The following is a 22,835-nucleotide window of genomic DNA, read 5'->3' on the forward strand; positions in this document are numbered from 1 at the left end:
GATTGCGTCCTACCTGACAGGTCGCTCCTACCAGGTGGCGTGGCGAGAATCTGTCTCCTCACCACGCGCTCTCACCACTGGTGTCCCCCAGGGCTCTGTTCTAGGCCCTCTCTTATTCTCGCTATACACCAAGTCACTTGGCTCTGTCATAACCTCACATGGTCTCTCCTATCATTGCTATGCAGACGACACACAATTAATCTTCTCCTTTCCCCTTCTGATGACCAGGTGGCGAATCGCATCTCTGCATGTCTGGCAGACATATCAGTGTGGATGACGGATCACCACCTCAAGCTGAACCTCAGCAAGACGGAGCTCCTCTTCCTCCCGGGAAGGACTGCCCGTTCCATGATCTCGCCATCACGGTTGACAACTCCATTGTGTCCTCCTCCCAGAGCGCTAAGAACCTTGGCGTGATCCTGGACAACACCCTGACGTTCTCAACTAACATCAAGGCGGTGTCCCGTTCCTGTAGGTTCATGCTCTACAACATCCGCAGAGTACGACCCTGCCTCACACAGGAAGCGGCGCAGGTCCTAATCCAGGCACTTGTCATCTCCCGTCTTGATTACTGCAACTCGCTGTTGGCTGGGCTCCCTGCCTGTGCCATTAAACCCCTACAACTCATCCAGAACGCCGCAGCCCGTCTGGTGTTCAACCTTCCCAAGTTCTCTCACGTCACCCCGCTCCTCCGCTCTCTCCACTGGCTTCCAGTTGAAGCTCGCATCCGCTACAAGACCATGGTGCTCGCCACGGAGCTGTGAGGGGAACGGCACCTCAGTACCTCCAGGCTCTGATCAGGCCCTACACCCAAACAAGGGCACTGCGTTCATCCACCTCTGGCCTGCTCGCCTCCCTACCACTGAGGAAGTACAGTTCCCGCTCAGCCCAGTCAAAACTGTTCGCTGCTCTGGCCCCCAATGGTGGAACAAACTCCCTCACGACGCCAGGACAGCGGAGTCAATCACCACCTTCCGGAGACACCTGAAACCCCACCTCTTCAAGGAATACCTAGGATAGGGTAAGTAAGGGTAGGTAATCCTTCTCCCCCAACAAGATTTAGATGCAAGTGGCTGTTCCACTGGTTGTCATAAGGTGTATGCACCAATTTGTAAGTCGCTCTGGATAAGAGCGTCTGCTAAATGACTTAAATGTAATGTTAAATGTAATGTAAATGGAAGCAAAGCGTTATCTAGGGTTTATATAATGAACAGGCGTGTGATGGAGAGGTTTTTTTCAAATCAAACAGTTGTGCAGTTCAGCATACACAAATGCACACACACACACACACACACACACACACACACACACACACACACACACACACACACACACACACACACACACACACACACACACACACACACACACACACACACACACACACACACACACACATCCCTCCCAGGAAAAGGATGTAAGAGGTGTGGAAGCGAAGGCTTCAGATAAGTGTTGCTTTCAGCATCTTTGCTCCCTGCATGCTATTGGTTGGTGCTGTGCTAAAACCACAGCCAAGAGGCCTCAGCGATGTAACAGGAAAACAAGAGATTACATGAGCGCTTTACTCAGAGGTGTGAATACAGAGAATGACTCAAATGCACAATGATGTGAATGGAAACATTTTCACAACTATTCTTATCCACTTGCAATTGTTAGCTATCAGACCTGGGTTCAAATACATATGCATTTTAATTATTTGTATTTGAAATACTTATTTCCTGTGTATCTGAGTATTTTCAAAGAATGCTGCCCGAATCAACTAGATAATTTGAAAGTACTATTTGAAACTATTTTCAAATACAAGCTGTCGTACATGTCGACCCAGAGCAACCCAAACATGTTCAGTGGGCGACATGTCTGGTAAGTCTGCAGGTCATGGAAGAACTGGAACATTTTCAGCTTCCAGGAGTTGTGTACAGATCCTTGCGACATGGGGCTGTGCATTATTATGCTGAAAGATGAGGTGGAGGTGGATGAATGGCACGACAACGGGCCTCAGGATCTCATCTCGGTATCTCTGTGCATTCAAATTGCCATTGGTAAAATGCAGTTGTGTTCGTTGTCTGTAGCTTATGCCTGCCCATACCATAACCCCACCATGGGGCACTCTGTTCACAACGTTTGCGGTTGTGAGGCCGGTTGGACGTACTGCCAAATTCAACTACGTTGGAGGTGGCTTATGGTAGAGAAATTAACATGACGTTCTCTGGTAACAGCTCTGGTGGACATTCCCGCAGTCAGCATGCAAATTGCACAGCTCCTCAAAACATGACACATCTGTGGCATTGTGTTGTGTGACAAAACTGCACATTTTAGAGTGGCCTTTTATTGTCCCCAGCACAAGGTGCACCTGTGTAAAGATCATGCTGTTTAATCATCTTGTTGATATGCCACATCTGTCAGGTGGATGGATTATCTTGGCATAGGGGAAATGATCATTAACAGGGATATAAACAGATTTGTGCACAAAATTTGAGAGAGAAAAGCTTTTTTTGAAAAAGGACAATTTCTGGAATTTTTTATTTCAGCTCATGAAATATGGGACCAACACTTTACATGTTGCTTTAATATTTTTGTTAGGTGTACTTGTACTTTCATAGAAAAATATCCATATACTAAATTCAAAATGTATTTGAAAGTTATTGCAACACTCTAAATAGTATTTGAAGTGAACCCAGGTGTTTCAGCTATTAATCATTGAAAGATGCCATACATTGCCTCAAAGCACAGCTTCATTATTAGCTTTGTGGTTGGCAATCACATAATTCAGTCAATGACTACAGTATGTGCCTGTAATTCTTTACTTTTTATTGACAACCACACAGACATCAAGTTAAGATCACTACTTCAAGAGGAGGTGGATAGATAGGTAGGCTACAACCTATGGATGATTTTGATAAACACTCAACTCAACATAAAAACAATGAAAACGAATTTTGAAAAGGCGTTGGAAGAAAAACATTTAATTTATATAAAAACGAGTGTAATCTACATTAATTTGTACAATAGAACACTGTCTGGGTGTTTTTTCCTTCCTTTTATATTCTTTAGATAACAAAATGTTCAACATGTAGACTGCTGGAACTCCTTTCCTTGGATCAGAAAGTATATAGGCTAAACCTGTTTCCAGACTCAGTGTCTGGGGGGGTGAGGGCCTTTCTTCCTGGGCTGGGGTAGTGGTGGGGGCTGCTCCTCATCATCATCCATTGGTGTCTGTGGAGGCCTCCCTCGAGCCTGGGCTCTGGGTTGGGGCGCAGCCTGGTTGGAGGCTCTGGCCGTGGGCCTGGGGCCGGTGGAACCAGGTGGGGCCCCACCGGGGGGTCTCTGCCTTTGCTTCTGGCCCTCTGGTTGAGAAGGATGCTTTGTCTGGCCCTCTGGGAGGTAAGGATGCTGGGTCTTGGTCAGGGGGGCTAGTCTCAACTCTCTTTCCTCTGTGAAGGAGAATGAACAGATGAAATGAGGGAGGGAACAAAAGAAAGATTCTGTAGACACCATAAATGTTTCTGTGCACAGAACACCAACACAGTAGCCATAGACATTTGAGTTTTGGTCTGAAACGATTACCTTCAAAGCGCATGTGGCTCTTGCGTCGGCTGAGGCAACAGCACACCAAGGTGATGATGATGAGGAGGAGTATCAAGCCCCCTCCCCCAGCCAGGATGCACACCATGGTCAAGAAATCAAAACCAAACAGTAAATGCTGATCAATCGATTTTGGGACAGCTAGAGATGAGGGTGGGGGATGAGGGGTGGAGCAGAAGGAGAGACAAATGAGATGTTTTACTGTCTTTTTGTCTTTTTTATGTGGTGCTCCACCAATCTTAAATATCGGTCACTTTTTTTTCCTGAAAACAGAAGAAGAAAAACAGAGAGAGAAAAAACAACAGAGAGAAAGAGACAGAGAGATACACAAAGAGAATTGCAATTGAGCCCTTCAAAACATACTGTACCCTTGCATGTTGGTTTGATGATGTCACTTGTCTCCTCGCTGACCTCATTGACTGCAGAGCAGGTGATGGTGTCCGGCTCTTTCAGTTGTTTCAGACCGATGATCAAGTTTTTTTTTTCCCCCCCATTTAAAGGCTCTCTGTTCTTTCTCCACTTGAAAGTCACTCCCTCAGTGTTTGTCAAGATACAGGTAAAGGTGACATCCTTTTCAGAACAGCTGAATTTCACGGAGGGCTTGGAGACCTTTTCTGGAGGGAAACAAAATGTCAGTGTCTCTAAAGGAGAGGATACGGTACTTGTATGGTTGGAAAGAAAGAGAGAAAGAGACTTACCCTTCATACACAGTCTGAAGGACTCTTCTTTGATGCTTTTCCCTTCACTGTTGAACAACTCTGCTTTATAAGTACCTTCGTTTGCTGACACCAGGCCTTTGAGTTGGAGAGACCCATCATCTAAGATGTCCTCAGCCTTGCCTGGTTTGAACTTTCCATTCTTTCTTTTAAATATAACGTTGCCATTGTGTTTCCAGGTTATTTCTTTCGAACTCAATTCATTGTATTTCAGAGGGATGGTGAAGTCAGCTTCAGGTTGGAAATAATATTTGCATGAATCTGTGATAGAAGAGAAGAAAAGAGATCAGAATAATTCTCTGTTGTTGCTGACGGTAACACACTTTTATTACATTTTGGAGTCAATAAAGAGGTAGAAAATGTGATCTAATTCAAATCTTATTATTGACATTTCTGGTCAAGAATTTATCTACAGTATAAATGACCAATTATGTATGCTACATTTCAAAGTAAAATAAGTTCATTTCAAGTACAACTGTTCCTCATAGTTTGTCAGTTAGGCCAACTACCAGGCAAATATGCTCTAAAACAGGCCCATAAAATAAAGTGTCATAACTTTTACCAAGAGTTTCTAACTTGGATCAAATTCAAATAATGCTACTGTATGAAAAGACATGTTCAACTGGTTGGGTTAGCCACAGTAACCCAGATCATTCTAATAAGTCTTCCTGTTTTTGTGTACTGGGTGTTTGAAACAGAACATGTCTAAAACCACAACTGTCTGAAAGGCCACAGATACTAAAATAACAGGACCTCTTTAAAACAAATGGCCGATCTGGGGACAATCTCATACACAGATGGTCAGATTAAGCCTTCTCCTTGAGTAAATAGGATGTTAATCTTGGTCAAATGACCGATATTTTATACATTTATATATCAAATGGTAATTGAAGTCAAATAAATTACATTGGCATGGAAAAAAACACTTAAGTAAAGAAATAAGTATTGTCCCACATAATGATCTTAAAATATCTAAATAGCATTTACAATATCCATACAAATCATTCTAATAATGAGATAAAATTGCGATATCAAAGATCGAAACCCCGAACTGACGAGGTAAAAATCTGTCATTCTGCCCCTGAACAAGACAGTTAACCCACTGTTCCTAGGCCGTCATTGAAAATAAGAATTTGTTCTTAACTGACTTGCCTAGTTAAATAAAGGTAAAATGTTTCAAATGACAGTTACATTTACAAGATAACATGTAAGAGGCACCACAGAAGAGACATTTTATGTCATTTTTCATGCCCACGTCGTTGTTCATTTTCTCCCTAACATTGCTCAAATCAATGATCAAATGTAAAGGTTCAATACCAATCCATGATTGACCCTATTTGATGATCATTTAAATGAAAAGCGTGCTATTTAACATCAATAGAAACCCTCTTCTCAAATAACTGATCCAATAATTACTCATCTTTTTTACTGTAAAAAAAAAATGCCCGGACTAAAACAAAAATCTTCAAAAACCAATCCAAAGGCTTCAGAGGGAGAGAGTCTTACCTTCTGCCGAAAGAGAGATAAATCCATGAAGGACAAGGAATGCCAGTGGTAATGTACAGGCCATTGCGTTGTTACTACATGTACTGTGAGAAAAATGTACAGGTACAGGTTTCAGTTTAGTAGTCAGACTCTTTCCTGGGTCTCACTGTCTGTGTGTGTGTGTGTGTGTGTGTGTGTGTGTGTGTGTGTGTGTGTGTGTGTGTGTGTGTGTGTGTGTGTGTGTGTGTGTGTGTGTGTGTGTGTGTGTGTGTGTGTGTGTGTGTGTGTGTGTGTGTGTGTGTGTGTGTCAGAAGAGGAAATGATCCAAACAGCAGGCCCTGTATGTATCTACTCCCTCAGCAGTGCAGAGATGTCATATGTTAAAATAAGCTTCAAACAAACTCTTCATCTTCTCATCAGTATCAACACAGGCATTTTCTCAGGCACGTCCTAAACACAACCTTTTTAAACTTTTTTATTTTTTTTATTCATTCATTAAATGCCACAAAACATATTAGGACATTCTCATAAATGATGACAATGTCAACAAATTGACTTATTTTCCTTCTGTTTTTATTTACATTAGTCATATAACGTTGACTTATGATGCTGGTTTCAGATCAGCTTTTCCTTTCTCAACCTAACACTAGGTCACCCAGTTCAAAACTGACCCTGGGTCTGTACTTAGGAGTGGCAAGCTCATACACTGTTATCACTACCAATTCCAAACTGAGCCCTATATACCTACTGGAGAGAACATCTGAAAGGATTAGACAAATGAAAGCAGCATGGCAGAATGTGTTGATAACTTTCCTTTTCCTCTGTCTACCAGAAGTACCCAGGTGTCGGTGACTGGGCTTGAATTGGAATAGGCCAAGCCAGTGAACTACAGTTTTCATGGATTGTAGAACTATGCTGACATCTAGTGTTACTTGCATCACCTGCACTTTTGAAATTCAAATAGCCTTTTGTCAACTTGAAACAGTCAGTATACCGGTAGTTTTAGTTAGCCTATGCTACGAGAGAATGTACACCTTGAACTCGCAACCTGAAGGTTGCGAGTTCAAACCCCCGAGCTGACAAGGTTCTGCCCCTGAACAGGCAGTTTACCCACTGTTCCTCAGGCATGTTGGACTGGGACGCATTTTATTATTTTTTTAATTCTCTCATTTTACAGTGGGTCCGCCATGGTTCTGTGTCGCTAATATATTTGAGACCAGTATATTGCAGTTAATTTCGTTTTTGACTTAAGTAAAATATCTTTGAGTAGTAAACAGTGAAACAACGATCAAGTCCCAGACAGTTCGCAATAGAACATACCATCGTTTATTACCTTAATTATTGGGGTCATCTAGTTACCTGCTTATATGATGAGCTCGTTGACAAAACAGTCCATGGGGGGCTTTTTACACGGAGATGTATTTGTCAAAGGCGAAAGGAGATTGGAGAAAGGTTAATAGCGTTGAAAGTCACCTATTAATTACTGTTATATTATTTCAAACTATCAGCCACATAACCAGGGAAACTATACTACTCACTTTGATAGAACATGCAGATGTATCTGCCTCTACCTGAATTATTAGAATTCCCTGGTGATCACAACAAAACTACTTATTTTGCTCAAATAGATATAGAATGAAATGGTGTTTTCTTTGAAAAGATGGGTCTCGCCAGAACAGAACGTCCAGTTTTCTGCCTAAGCGTGGCGCTGTTTACTGCAATTTTCTGTTGTCTTTTAACCAGAACAACATTTTTTTTTTACTCAACTAGAGATTGAAATAAATTGTGTTTATTTAAAAAGATGCGCCAGGCTGACATGGACTGTTTCCTCACCTTACATGGACTGTTTCCTCACCTTACATGGGCGGTTTCCTCACCTTACATGGGCAGTTTCCTCACCTTACATGGGTGGTTTCCTCACCTTACATGGGCGGTTTCCTCACCTTACATGGGCGGTTTCCTCACCTTACATGGACTGTTTTCACCTTACATGGACTGTTTCCTCACCTTACATGGACTGTTTCCTCACCTTACATGGACTGTTTCCTCACCTTACATGGACTGTTTCCTCACCTTACATGGACTGTTTCCTCACCTTACATGGGCGGTTTCCTCACCTTACATGGGCGGTTTCCTCACCTTACATGGGCGGTTTCCTCACCTTACATGGGCGGTTTCCTCACCTTACATGGACTGTTTCCTCACCTTACATGGACTGTTTCCTCACCTTACATGGACGGTTTCCTCACCTTACATGGGCGGTTTCCTCACCTTACATGGACTGTTTCCTCACCTTACATGGACTGTTTCCTCACCTTACATGGACTGTTTCCTCACCTTACATGGACTGTTTCCTCACCTTACATGGACTGTTTCCTCACCTTACATGGACGGTTTCCTCACCTTACATGGACTGTTTCCTCACCTTACATGGACTGTTTCCTCACCTTACATGGACTGTTTCCTCACCTTACATGGACTGTTTCCTCACCTTACATGGACGGTTTCCTCACCTTACATGGACGGTTTCCTCACCTTACATGGACGGTTTCCTCACCTTACATGGACTGTTTCCTCACCTTACATGGACTGTTTCCTCACCTTACATGGACGGTTTCCTCACCTTACATGGACGGTTTCCTCACGATGGTTGTTGGTTATTTACCAGGTAACAAGTAAAAACGAAACAAGGAATGAAGCAATAGACTCCTTATTTTACTCAACTAGCTATTGTTACTTTGAAAAGATTGGCCTGGCTGACATGACAAATACATTAAGGGGAAAGGATCTACAGACAGAGGATGATTATATTTATGCACATCTCTTTATTTGCAATGCTGGTTGCCATGGTTTAAAAAAATGCATGCAGGATATTGAATGCTACCTGAATTGACTCAGAAAAGTAACATAAATGTCCTACAGTGTCACAGCAAGGTCAAACAGGTGTGTGTGTTAGTCAGATTATCTAGTGTCCACAGAAACACTATTGAAGGACACCGACACCTGGACCTGCCTGGACCAACGCCGCCTGGACCCTTCTTAATTGCCTCCACTGATTTTGTCTCCTCCTCAAGTCACTGACCCCTCCCCACAAACCCAGAAACTTGAATTCCATTATTTACCATGACTTCTTTATGAAAAGCCATCTGACCACAGGGTCTTGAAGTGTTAATACTTTCTGGATCTTGTCAGAGCCTGCTGGCTATGAAAACTGCTATTGCCCTTTCCTTATTGAAATGGCGAATAAAGGAAGACAATGTTTTCATTTTCAATTAAGACAAAATGAAGACAAGGTTAGAGATTCAATTATTTTATACGGTCTGTATCTCAGGCTCGTGTGGTGGAGAAGATCTTCGTGGGCTATACTCAGCCTTGTCTCAGAGTAGTAAGTTGGTGGTCTGTTGATATCCCTCTAGTGGTGTGGGGGCTGTGTTTTGGCAAAGTGGGTGGGGTTATATCCTGCCTGGTTGGCCCTGTCCGGAGGTACCGTCGGAGCCTTGTTCCTCTTTAGTTTTCTTCCTAGGTTCCTGCCTTTCTTGGGAGTTTTTCCTAGCCTTTTTGGGGTTTTAGCCTGGGTTTTGGTATAGTACTTTAACATTGGGTGATTTAAAAAGGGCTTTATAAATACATTTGATTGATTGATATCTGTATTACAGCAAGTTAAATAAAGATTAGTGCAAACTGGAAAGGTGACTTCTTTCCCTAATCATTTCCTAAGGCTGAGGTATTTTGTCAGTTATTCCATACCAAGGCTGAATGGCAACACCACCATACATAACTGCAATGCCACTAATTAACTTCATTAGCACATGAATGTTCAGTCTATTGAATGTTCCATCAATGAAAATATTGATTTCTTGGCTGAATTAATGTTTCATTTAACCTTCAAAAGTGACACACACCTACATAATAAAGAAAGTTGATCAAATAAAGTTATTGACAGAAATTAATTTACCTCATTAATTATAGTCACAGCCCTATGGGCCCTGGTCAAAATTTAGAACACATTCCCTCTGTTGATTGGGTTTTGCCGGGTTCTTCCGTCATTGTAAATAAGAATTTGTTCTTAACTGACTTGCCTAGTTAAATAAAGGTTCAATAAAATCAAATTGATGAAGCCACCTGAAATCAATGGCTGGATACCAATTATCCATCCCTCTCCTTGTGGATATCCAAGCATTAGATAGGTGTAAGCATTGGTTTGAGCTACTTTACAACATTGTTAAAACCCTGAGACAAGAAGAAATGTGCAAGTCCACACTTTGGTAGAAGGACAATCAATATGCAGCCAATGTTAATGGTCACACACCTTTGAGTCATTAGTAAATATAAATATTTTAAAAAGTGTATTCTATAAAAGGGTAAGTAATTGACACAGGCTGTTGCAGTAGTAGGTAAGACAATGGATCCAGAGCTGTATAGGTTAATTATGGACGGCAGATACCCGGACAATGCAACTAAAACGGAACGGTGATGGTGAACTGCATTATAAGTTCACCTGGGTTTAAGACTCTCCACACCTGGCCAAAGTGATCAGAATACCTGAGGAGGTGAATTCTATATTTGTGGAATCTCACAGTAGCCCACATGGGGCTCATTGTAAAGTCCACAAGACCTAAATGGCCATTGGGGACAGATTTTGCTGTCCAGTGATGTCTGCAGACGGGTAGGTGTTACTCCCACTACTATGACCACTGAAACACTGCTTTTTAATTGTTATTCATGGTTTATGAAGTGCATATTTTTTATGTGCCCTTACAGAGAATGTGGGGCTTGACCAATGTCACATGAACATTTTCTCACGTCTTGTATGCATCTTCTCTTATGGTACCCCAATGTCCTTACTGCCAGGGGAAATACATTCCTATAACTGTAAGTCTCACTTAGCAATGTCATGTACTTGAACGGTCAGGTCAGAGGGGGACTTTGCTATGTTTCAAATTAAAAGCACCCCAGCTGGAAGTGGGACCCATTTGACTGGTTCTCATCTTTTATATGGCATTACATTTGCTAATCACTTAAACAAAAATTGCTTTTTTAACTGGGTGACAATAACACTCACCGCATGTAATGTACAGGTGGAAATGTTTCTGGTGGATATGGAGGCCAAATCGTTAAGTCAATTCTTTCTATTCAAATGTATGTTTTAAAATACTTTTTACATCAGCAGTTGTCACAAAATGCTTTCAAGATACTGTATCTTGCATAAAACCAGTCAAATAAAGCAATGCAGAGTGAATGCCTACAAGGCAGAAAACTGAATGTTCTGGCTAGACCCATCTCTTCAAAGGAAACACAATTTAATTCAATATCTATTTGAGCAAAATAAGTAGTTGTGATCACCAGGACATCCAAATAAATCAGGTAAAGAACGCCACAGGCAGAAAAATCAACATGTTCTATCATAAAGTGAGTACAATTCGTTTCCCTGGCTGTTCCATGGCTGCTACTTACAAATACCATAAGTCAATGAATAGATGACATTCGCTACTTTTTCCAATATAATCGCATAGTTTACACAGACCCCCCGCGGACCTTTCTCAAAATAAATCTCACATGGTCTGTTTTGTCAAAGAGCTCATCATATTCCAAACACTGGTGGTAACTAGATGATCCCAATAATTAAGGTAGTAAACGATTGTATGTTCTATTACGAAATGTCTGGGACTTGATCGTTGTTGTTTCCCTGTTTACTACTCAAAGATATTGTACTTAAGTCAAAGACGAAAATAACTGCAATACACTGATCTCAAACATATTAGCATAACTAGGCTACACAGAAGCATGGCAGACCCACAGTAAAATGAGAGGCTTTTTACCTATTGAAACATGTCCCGGTCCAACATGCCTAGCTCTGCCCACTGGGGCGTGGCCCACGGAGCGCTCTCTGAAATATGCGCTCATATCGTCGTATTTTTTATTTATTTTTTATTTATTTTTTATTTCACCTTTATTTAACCAGGTAGGCTAGTTGAGAACAAGTTCTCATTTGCAACTGTGACCTGGCCAAGATAAAGCATAGCAGTGTGAACAGACAACACAGAGTTACACATGGAGTAAACAATTAACAAGTCAATAACACAATAGAAAAAAAGTCTATATACATTGTGTGCAAAAGGCATGAGGAGGTAGGCGAATAATTACAATTTTGCAGATTAACACTGGAGTGATAGATGGTCATGTACAGGTAGAGATATTGGTGTGCAAAAGAGCAGAAAAGTAAATAAATAAAAACAGTATGGGGATGAGGTAGGTAAAAAATGGGCATTCGGTTATACTAGCGTTTAAGAGCAGTTGGAGGCCACAGAAGGAGTGTTGTATGGCATTGAAGCTCGTTTGGAGGTTAGATAGCACAGTGTCCAAGGCCGGAAGTATATAGAATGGTGTCGTCTGCGTAGAGGTGGATCAGGGAATCGCCCGCAGCAAGAGCAACATCATTGATATATACAGAGAAAAGAGTCGGCCCGAGAATTGAACCCTGTGGCACCCCCATAGAGACTGCCAGAGGACCGCACAGCATGCCCTCCGATTTGACACACTGAACTCTGTCTGCAAAGTAGTTGGTGAACCAGGCAAGGCAGTCATCAGAAAAACCGAGACTACTGAGTCTGCCGATAAGAATATGGTGATTGACAGAGTCGAAAGCCTTGTTGGCAAGGTCGATGAAGACGGCTGCACAGTACTGTCTTTTATCAATGGCGGTTATGATATCCTTTAGTACCTTGAGCGTGGCTGAGGTGCACCCGTGACCGGCTCGGAAACCAGATTGCACAGCGGAGAAGGTGCGGTGGGATTCGAGATGGTCAGTGACCTGTTTGTTGACTTGGCTTTCGAAGACCTTAGATAGGCAGGGCAGGATGGATATGAGTCTGTAACAGTTTGGGTCCAGGGTGTCTCCCCCTTTGAAGAGGGGGATGACTGCGGCAGCTTTCCAATCCTTGGGGATCTCAGACGATATGAAAGAGAGGTTGAACAGGCTGGTAATAGGGGTTGCGACAATGGCGGCGGACAGTTTCAGAAATAGAGGGTCCAGATTGTCAAGCCCAGCTGATTTGTACGGGTCCAGGTTTTGCAGCTCTTTCAGAACATCTGCTATCTGGATTTGGGTAAATGAGAACCTGGAGAGGCTTGGGCGAGTAGCTGCGGGGGGGAGCTGTTGGCCGAGGTTGGAGTAGCCACGCGGAAGGCATGGCCAGCCGTTGAGAAATGCTTGTTGAAGTTTTCGATAATCATGGATTTATCGGTGGTGACCGTGTTACCTAGCCTCAGTGCAGTGGGCAGCTGGGAGGTGCTCTTGTTCTCCATGGACTTCACAGTGTCCCAGAACTTTTTGGAGTTGGAGCTACAGGATGCAAATTTCTGCCTGAAGAAGCTGGCCTTTCCTGACTGACTGCGTGTATTGGTTCCTGACTTCCCTGAACAATTGCATATCGCGGGGACTATTCGATGCTATTGCAGTCCGCCACAGGATGTTTTTGTGCTGGTCGAGGGCAATCAGGTCTGGAGTGAACCAAGGGCTATATCTGTTCTTAGTTCTGCATTTTTTGAACGGAGCATGCTTATCTAAAATGGTGAGGAAGTTACTTTTAAAGAATGACCAGGCATCCTCAACTGACGGGATGAGGTCAATGTCCTTCCAGGATACCCGGGCCAGGTCGATTAGAAAAGCCTGCTCACAGAAGTGTTTTAGGGAGCGTTTGACAGTGATGAGGGGTGGTCGTTTGACTGCGGCTACGTAGCGGATACAGGCAATGAGGCAGTGATCACTGAGATCCTGGTTGAAGACAGCAGAGGTGTATTTGGAGGGCCAGTTGGTCAGGATGACGTCTATGAGGGTGCCCTTGTTTACAGATTTAGGGTTGTACCTGGTGGGTTCCTTGATGATTTGTGTGAGATTGAGGGCATCTAGCTTAGATTGTAGGACTGCCGGGGTGTTAAGCATATCCCAGTTTAGGTCACCTTAACAGAACAAACTGAGGTGAGTAATTTTTAAAATTAGTAGTTCGAACTGTTTGGATATGGACCTGGAAAGTATGACATTACTTTGCAGGCTATCTCTGCAGTAGACTGCAACTCCTCCCCCTTTGGCAGTTCTATCTTGACAGAAAATGTTATAGTTGGGTATGGAAATCTCAGAATTTTTGGTGGCCTTCCTGAGCCAGGATTCAGACACGGCAAGGACATCAGAGTGTGCTAAAGCAGTGAGTAAAACAAATTTAGGGAGGAGGCTTCTGATGTTGACATGCATGAAACCAAGGCTTTTTCGATCACAGAAGTCAACAAATGAGGGTGCCTGGGGACATGCAGGGCCTGGGTTTACCTCCACATCACCCGCGGAACAGAGGAGGAGTAGAATGAGGGTGCGGCTAAAGGCTATCAAAACTGGTCGCCTAGAGCGTTGGGGACGGAGAATAAAAGGAGCAGATTTCTGGGCATGGTAGATTATATTCAGGGCATAATGCGCAGACAGGGGTATGGTGGGGTGCGGGTACAGCGGAGGTAAGCCCAGGCACTGGGTGATGATGAGAGAGGTTGTATCACTGGACATGCTGGTTGTAATGGGTGAGGTCACAGCATGTGTGGGAGGTGGGACAAAGGAGATATCAGGGGTATGAAGAGTGGAACTAGGGGCTCCATTGTAAACTAAAACAATGATAACTAACCTGAACAACAGTATACAAGGCATATTGACATTTGAAAGAGACATACAGCGAGGCATACAGTAATCACAGGTGTTGAATTGGGAGAGCTAGCTAAAACAGTAGGAGACAACAACAGCTAATATTCTGCCAGATCGAGTTATCACACCGGTATTCGGATGACTTCAAACCGTAAGAAGGTAATCGTGGTCGACTACATTGGATGTGAGCATGAACAAACACACGACACACCCATAATAGTTCTCAAAATAAATATAAATACTTTCACTTTCATATAGATCGCACTTGCATTCGATGGCTGGTCGACGCTTCACCTCGTCTCCTGTCCTAGAAAAATTGATTGTCCTTGCAATATATTGTGGTATTGGTTGCTGTTTGCCTAATTCTAAACCCCGGAACTTTTGCTTACTATTCAATTTGTTTTTTTTTAGATGAAAATTGATTTAGTATGCTCCAACTGAATTTAGGATCACTACTAGAATGCGGCGAATTTAGCTTTAGATACCGACTTCTCCTCAACAGAACATGGCAGGATATAAATGTCATATCAGCTGACGATGGCGAACAAGTTGCACCCCTTCTTTTCGCTGTCCCGTTCTGTTTTCCCCAAAATATTTTACGTACATTTCTATGGCTGATTATCCATGTAGTAGTCGCAGCTAAGGGACCGTCTTAAAAGCAGTAGTAGTGCGAGGATAAACCCCCTCCCCGCAAAAAAAAACTAAACCTGTGTTTAGTCACAAAACCAGATAGCAACCTCTGTCCAGTGAAGTCCACAAAGCATATTGTATGTAAATCAAATCAAAAAACGTTGGTCACATACACATATTTATCAGATGTTATTGCCATTGTAAAAAATATATATAAAAAGCTAGGTACATTTTTGGGGGAAGCCTGGCTTCCCTTGGCATCCATGAATACACCCACTGGTTAAAGTGCAATTAAAATGCAGTGGTAACTGAAACTTAAATAGCTTTGTAACCATATGAAAGAGAACTCAACCCAACTGAAATAAATTCAGGTACCTCTACTCTCCCATCCAATTAATTTAATATCATTATACGTCAACATTTTTTAAATAATAATAATAATGTTTATAACTTCACTAGCTTCTACTCCATATAACTTGCAATAATTCAACCAATTTATTGGTTCAGGGAATTCATCTGTACAATCTACATTTTCCCAAAATGATAATGTTAATTTCTAAGTGTAGTCACAGCTAAGGGACCGTCTTAAAAGTGCAATTGAAATCTAGTGTTAACAGAAAGACTTCAATAAATTTCTTACCACATGACTCTGAAATATTATATTCTCTTTTTTTTTTTTTTACTTTGGCTGTTTCCAATTAATAACATGTTTTAATATGTAAAAAAAAATATATATATAGCTTCAACCCCATATAGCTTGCATGAATACTACAACCAACTGTTATTGATTCAGGGACCTCGTCTGTACAATCTATGGAAATTACATTTGTATGTTTGAACTTTGGCTATTTTCAATTAATTTAATATCATAATATGCCAAATATACTTCCTTAAAACAGCAATAGCTTCTGCTGTATATCACTTGCACGAAAACAAACAATTGTTATTGGTTTAGGGACCTTAAAATGTTTTTACTTTGGCTATTTTAAATTAATTTTATTATATGTAAAAAATGTAAAAAAACTTGCTAAAAACTTCAATAGCATCCACCCCATATCACTTGCATGAATACAATCAACTGTTATTGAGTGAGAGGCCATGTCTCTACGATCTACGGCAATTCCTTAATTCTTTTGACACAGGCTATTTTTTCTATGAATCTAAATGTACTTTACATTAAAAATACTTCCTTAAAACTTCAGTAGCTTCCACCCAATATGACATTAATGAATACAACCAACTGTTATTGCTTCGGGGACCTCTTCCCTCCAATCCACGATCCTTACTCACGTCCAGGCTTTCAGGTCTGCAGCAGCCCATACAGCCAGCCAGGCCCATTCCCAGGGGGCAACCAGACTTCTTTCCCAGGTTACCCTACATACCCTAACCTTGGAAAGCTAGTGGTTCTCCAGAACCTTCCGCGATGGCCAGTGAGCTAGTACATACAGAGGCGAGTAGACCTCCCCCAGAATCTTCAGCAGCCAGTGGGCCAGAACCCCTGACGCTAGCGGACCTCAGCCAGAACCTTTTCTAGTGGCCAGAGAGCCTGTTCCATATCCATTCCTGTTTCTGTGGCCATTGTTGTTAAAGGAAAATAACATTACATGGGTGTTACATTCATATATTCACTGTCAAAACTATTTGGGGGGTACATGAAAACCAGGGACAGAATGTAGCCTGGGACCAGGGGTGTCGTGGGCTACATGCAGCTTTTAGCTCCTTGTGTGCTGTGGAATGGCCCTGGGGCTCCAGTAGGGCTGTGCAGTCTCTGGCCTTGTAGTTATTGGAGGTGGTTCTCTCTAAAGCAGTGTCTTTCAGGGCTTTTGCAAATATCATGATTCCATTCTTGCTGGGGTGCACATGGACAATAAAGTGATGGGGCTGGATGTTATAATGGCAGAGTGGAACAGACTCCTCTCCTATCTTCATGTATAGAGTCCAGGCCCCAACGAATTGAGCCTGTTCTGAGGGCAACTCAATATTTGGAAGGAATTCTTACTATATATACATATATATATATATACACACAGTGGGGAGAACAAGTATTTGAGACACTGCCGATTTTGCAGGTTTTCCTTCTTACAAAGCATGTAGAGGTCTGTAATTTTTAATCATAGGTGCACTTCAACTGTGGGGGACGAAATCTAAAACAAAAATCCAGAAAAATCACATTGTAATGATTTTTAAGTAATTAATTTGCATTTTACTGCAGGACATAAATATTTGATACATCAGAAAAGCAGAACTTAATATTTGGTACAAAAGCCTTTCTTTGCAATTACAGAGATCATACGTTTCCCGTTTCCTGGGATTTTGGCCCACTCCTCCATACAGACCTTCTCCAGATCCCCCAGATTTCAGGGCTGTCGCTTGGCAATACGGACTTTCAGCTCCCTCCAAAGATTTTCTATTGGGTTCAGGTCTGGAGACTGACTAGGCCACTCCAGGCCCTTGATATGCTTCTTACGGAGCCACTTCTTAGTTGCCCTGGCTGTGTGTTTTGGGTCGTTGTCATGCTGGAAGACCCAGCCACGACCCATCTTCAATGCTCTAAGGGAAGGAGGTTGTTGGCCAAGATCTCGCAATACATGGACCCATCCATCCTCCCCTCAATACGGTGCAGTCGTTCTGTCCCCTTTGCAGAAAAGCATCCCCAAAGAATGATGTTTCCACCTCCATGCTTCACGGTTGCGATGGTGTTCTTGGGGTTGTACTCATCCTTCTTCTTCCTCCAACCACGGCAAGTGGAGTTTAGACCAAAAAGCTCTATTTTTGTCTCATCAGACCACATGACCTTCTTCCCATTCCTCCTCAGGATCACCCAGATGGTCATTGGCAAACTTCAGACGAGCCTTGACATGCGCTGGCTTGAGCAGGGGGATCTTGCGTGCACTGCAGGATTTTAATCCATGACGGCGTAGTGTGTTACTAATGGTTTTCTTTGAGACTGTGGTCCCAGCTCTCTTCAGGTCATTGACCAGGTCCTGCTGTGTAATTCTGGACTGATCCCTCACCTTCCTCATGATGATTGATGCCCCACGAGGTGAGATCTTGCATGGAGCCCCAGACCGAGGGTGATAGACCGTCGTCTTGAACTTCTTCCATTTTCTAATAATTGCGCCAACAGTTGTTGCCTTCTCACCAAGCTGCTTGCCTATTGTCCTGTAGCCCATCCCAGCCTTGTGCAGGTCTACAATTTTACCCCTGATGTCCTTACACAGCTCTCTGGTCTTGGCCATTGTGGAGAGGTTGGAGTCTGCTTGATTGAGTGTGTGGACAAGTGTCTTTTATACAGATAACGAGTTCAAACAGGTGAAGTTAATATAGGTAATGAGTGGAGAACAGGAGGGCTTCTTAAAGAGAGCCGGAATTCTTACTGGTTGGTAGGTGATCAAATACTTATGTCATGCAATAAAATGCAAATTCACTACTAATATATAATAATAATAATAATATAATAATATATGCCATTTAGCTGACGCTTTTATCCAAAGCGACTTACAGTCATGTGTGCATACATTCTACGTATGGGTGGTCCCGGGAATCGAACCCACTACCCTGGCGTTACAAGCGCCATGCTCTACCAACTGAGCCACAGAAGGACCAATCATACAATGTGATGTTCTGGATTTTTGTTTTACATTGCGTCTCTCACAGTTGAAGTGTACCTATGATAAAAATTACAGAACTCTACATGCTTTGTAAGTGGGAAAACCTGCAAAATCGGCAGTGTATCAAATACTTGTTCTCCCCACTGTATATGACAGTTCAAGTCAGAAGTTTACATACACTTAGGTTGGAGTCATTAAAACTCATTTTTCAACCACTCCACAAATTTCTTGTTAACAAACTATAGTTTTGGAAAGTCGGTTAGGACATCTACTTTGCGCATGACACAAGTAATTTTTCAGATTATTTCACCTATAATTCACTGTATCACAATTCCAGTGAGTCAGAAGTTTACATACACTAAGTTGACTGTGCCTTTAAACAGCTTGGAATATTCCATAAAATGATGTCATGGCTTTAGAAGCTTCTGATAGGCTAATTGACATCATTTGAGTCAATTGGAGGTGTACCTGTGGATGTATTTCAAGGCCTACCTTCAAACTCAGTGCCTCTTTGCTTGTGTCACGACTTCCGCCGAAGTCGGTTCCTCTCCATGTTCGGGTGGCGGTCGACATCGGCGGTTTTCTAGCCATCGCCGATCCACCTTTCATTTTCCATCTGTTTTGTCTTGTTTTCCCGCACACCTGGTTTACATTCCCTCATCACTTGACGTGTAAAAGCCCTCTGTTCCCCCCATGTCTGTGTGTGGAATTGTTTGTTGTTAAGTGTTTTGTATATTTAGACTGGTTTGCGACCAGTTATTTCAACGCCGTATTTTGCTGTTCTGGGTGCAGTTTGGTTTTTGTATCATTAAACTGCTGTTACCCGTTTCTGCTCTCCTGCGCCTGACTTCCCTGCAGCCTGTTACGTACTGCTTACAGCTTGACATCATAGGAAAATGAAAAGAAATCAGCCAAGACCTCAGAAAAAAAATCGTAGACTTCCACAAGTCTGGTTCATCCTTGGGCGCAAAGGACCTTGTGAAGTTGCTGGAGGAAACAGGTACAAAATGATCTATATCCACAGTAAAACGAGTCCTATATTGACATTATTATTATTATACCATATGAGGGCGATGTGACTATATCATGTTAACTGTGGTGTAACTGGACCGTCCACCACCCGTTATGTCATCACAAACGGCAATGTCATTCTCAACCCTGGGATCCGTGGTGGAGTTTTACAGGAGATCCTGTGGAAACATGGTGTAAACAAGGCGGTGGAACGAGGCACTGGCGGGATACAGAAATTTCGTGATTTTAAAGGGAGGACATCCTTGAACACCACGACAGGAGAAATCACTATCAGACAGCTGACCAAGCAGCTCAGTGGGGTGTATGAGGCAGAGTGTATGATTGGTGGGGAAATACAGACCTTTCAGCAGAGAGTGAAATTCATTGGCGAGTCAGGGTTTCCTAAAGGATGAATCAGGTCCCACGTTTGGGTCATAAAGTCACTTGGTTGGCAACCACTGGCTTGTTGTAATATGATAACACCTCTTTAAGGAATACCTAGGATAGGATAAAGTAATCCTTCTCACCCCCCTTAAAAGATTTAGATGCACTATTGTAAAGTGGCTGTTCCACTGGATGTCATAAGGTGAATGCACCAATTTGTAAGTCGCTCTGGATAAGAGCGTCTGCTAAATGACTTAAATGTAAATGTACTCAAACATAAATTAAACCTATGCCGTGCTCTCCAAAAGTCCCCATGATAAGAATTCCAGAGATAGATATCACATCAGATGCCCTGGCCTAGAACCAGCCATTCCGGTCTGTGTGTGTGTGGGGGGTGGGGTGGGGGGTAGAGAGAGAGAGGAAATAATGTCAACATTTCCATGATTGTGCAAGACTTTCAGTCCAACAGTTGTTACTAAGGTAACAGAAAACAAGCTGGGAACACAAGCACATTGTAAAGAGAGAGAGCTGTGTGCAGTGTGTGTGCAGTCTGTGTGTACAGTGTGTGTATATACAGAGTGTGTGCATGTACAGTGTGTGTGCACAGTGTGTGTGTACAGTGTGTACTGTGTGTGCATTGTGTGTGCGCTGTGTTCAATGTGTGCAGTGTGTGTGTACATTACATTTAAGTCATTTAGCAGACAAGTGTCCTCTGTCTGATGTACTCCTCCATTAATGACATAATGTCAACGTTCAAACTTCTATGATTGACATTTAGTATCACCAGCCAGCCAACAGTCATTACTAAACTAACAGAGAGAACATTTAACAACACAAACACATTGTAAAGAATAAGTGTGTATGTGTGTGAAATATTCCTTACTTTCCCTCCACTTTTGCATAACATACTCCTCCATTTCCATCCTCAGACCCAGTATCACAACCTGACGTCACCTGTGAATTGAACGGTACCATGGCAACAATTCACTGCAGTGCTGAGGGTCCACTGTTGGAATACCGCTGGTCTTGGCCTGACCACCAGGGGGAGATGTGGAGCCAGGAGCAGAATGGACAGCACTACAACATCAAATCCCCAGAGTCAGTCAGCTACACCTGTGAGGCCAGGAACCCAGTCAGTAAGAAGACACAGACATACAACAGCGTCAACTGCCTGGCCACAGGTAAACAAGAGATAGGCGAGATATAGAGGGCTTGGGTTTTGTAAAGAGAATACCATTCTGTTGGTATACTCAGTCAAGGTTAAATCATATTAAAGTATTTTAATGCTGTTGATAAAGGAATAGGAATTCCTTTGTTCAGTTTCCACTGACCATGTGACCTGACCTGTGTGTGTCTGTATGTGTGTGTCAGGTAATCCTGTGATCTACATCTACACTAGTATTGGTGCAGGGGTCTTGTTGTTGATTGCTGTTGTGTTTGCTGTTGTGGTCTGGCTCGTCATGAGCCAGACTGAACAACCAGAATCAGGTTTGGGGTTGGGAGTCCGGAAAGAAACAGAGGGAAGAAAAAGAGCAGAACACAGAATCCAAACAGAACATGAATGTTACCTTGGGGACTGTTACCGGAGATTCTGTCCAAACTGCTCCTCCAAAACCACCTCGGAGCCGCCTTAACTATAATTCACCGTACCCACAGACTCTGGAGACACAGCACAGCAGAGAGCATCATGGGAGAGGAACTGACCAAAGCATGGCTGGTTATGGCACAGAGAGAGAGGGAGCGGGAGATGGACAGCTTATGCCCCAGAAAGTCCTCATCTTAGACACAGAGGAGGAGAGTGGAGGGAAGGAGGAGGGGACAAGAGAGGACGGAGAAGATGTTGAGAAAGAGAAGGTAGGAGGAGATGATTCAGTGACAGAGGAGGGAGAGGGGCAAGAAGATACAGATAGGAGAGATGATGGAGGAGAAAGAAATGGACAGGAGAGAGAGACTGAAAATAATGAAGAAGAGCAGGTGAAAGGAGAGGGAGAAGAAAGAGGGAAGGAGAAGAGACACAGAAGGGAGAGAAAAGAAAGAGCCCAACTTCTCCCAAACAAACACTCCCCCAAAAAGCTCCCCCACCACCTCTCGCCCCAAAACCATCATCTATAAGACACATTAACCAGATGGGTGTAGAACAAGGAAGCGTAGTGAAGACAATGGAAACCCAGAGGAGCAGTGGTCAGGTAGACAGAGAGGAACACCTGACCTATCAGGTCTGAGGAGACCCACTAACTCAGTGTCAGACAGTACAGACACTCCTGATAGAAGCAGTCTAGGATTGTCAGCTGGTCTCAGAGCCACAGCATGTAGGTAAAATATCTACTCCAGTAAACTACAGTTCAGGTGCACCTTCCAGCCCAGTAGACATGAGCTCAGATACAATTTGTACATTAATAGAGTAGCTCAGATACTCTGTCTACTTCACAGGGAAGTACAGCTAAATCCTCTGTACCAACAGAGACCAGACCAGTACAGCTACAGCCTCTGTACCAGAAGAAGCCAGTTGAAAAGCACTTGTTGAATATATAGTTTGTTTGATAAATATTTAGATTCTGTACAGGGAAGGTTTGTTTCTCTCATCTCTCCTTTTCTATCTATTTTGGGTTATTATGTATCATATTATTATCCTGTATGTGCTGTCATGTTTAGCCTAGGCTACTATGATTTTTATGAACTCTGAATAATGTGAATTATAATGAAATCTTGATCCATGCAACAAGATGGCAAATGTAT

At 42.7% G+C, this 22,835-nt stretch overlaps 1 protein-coding gene and 1 long non-coding RNA gene across 11 annotated transcripts; both read right to left on the reverse strand.

Annotated features, from left to right (window-relative positions):
• Positions 1 to 2,787: 2,787 nt before the first annotated feature.
• On the reverse strand, positions 2,788 to 6,004 carry LOC118383415 (T-cell surface antigen CD2-like). Its single transcript, XM_052517681.1, has 5 exons — positions 5,805 to 6,004; positions 4,281 to 4,559; positions 3,951 to 4,196; positions 3,565 to 3,723; positions 2,788 to 3,431 (listed from the first exon to the last, which is right to left on the reverse strand). Exons 1-5 carry the CDS (start codon positions 5,866 to 5,868, stop codon positions 3,133 to 3,135), a joined length of 1,047 nt encoding a protein of 348 aa, XP_052373641.1. The 5' UTR covers positions 5,869 to 6,004; the 3' UTR covers positions 2,788 to 3,132.
• Positions 6,005 to 7,598: 1,594 nt separating this feature from the next.
• Positions 7,599 to 8,767, reverse strand: LOC127929653 (uncharacterized). Of its 10 annotated transcripts, XR_008135706.1 has the most exons (5): positions 8,363 to 8,767; positions 8,055 to 8,318; positions 7,967 to 8,010; positions 7,769 to 7,878; positions 7,610 to 7,638 (listed from the first exon to the last, which is right to left on the reverse strand). It is a non-coding gene; the product is annotated as an uncharacterized LOC127929653 (long non-coding RNA). The 10 variants fall into 10 exon arrangements; XR_008135710.1 differs by lacking the exon at positions 7,967 to 8,010 and having other exon boundaries at positions 7,599 to 7,616; positions 7,769 to 7,834; XR_008135704.1 differs by lacking the exon at positions 7,967 to 8,010 and having other exon boundaries at positions 7,601 to 7,616.
• Positions 8,768 to 22,835: the final 14,068 nt, after the last annotated feature.

Source organism: Oncorhynchus keta, unplaced genomic scaffold, assembly GCF_023373465.1.
Source record: "Oncorhynchus keta strain PuntledgeMale-10-30-2019 unplaced genomic scaffold, Oket_V2 Un_scaffold_938_pilon_pilon, whole genome shotgun sequence".
NCBI lineage: Eukaryota > Metazoa > Chordata > Actinopteri > Salmoniformes > Salmonidae > Oncorhynchus > Oncorhynchus keta.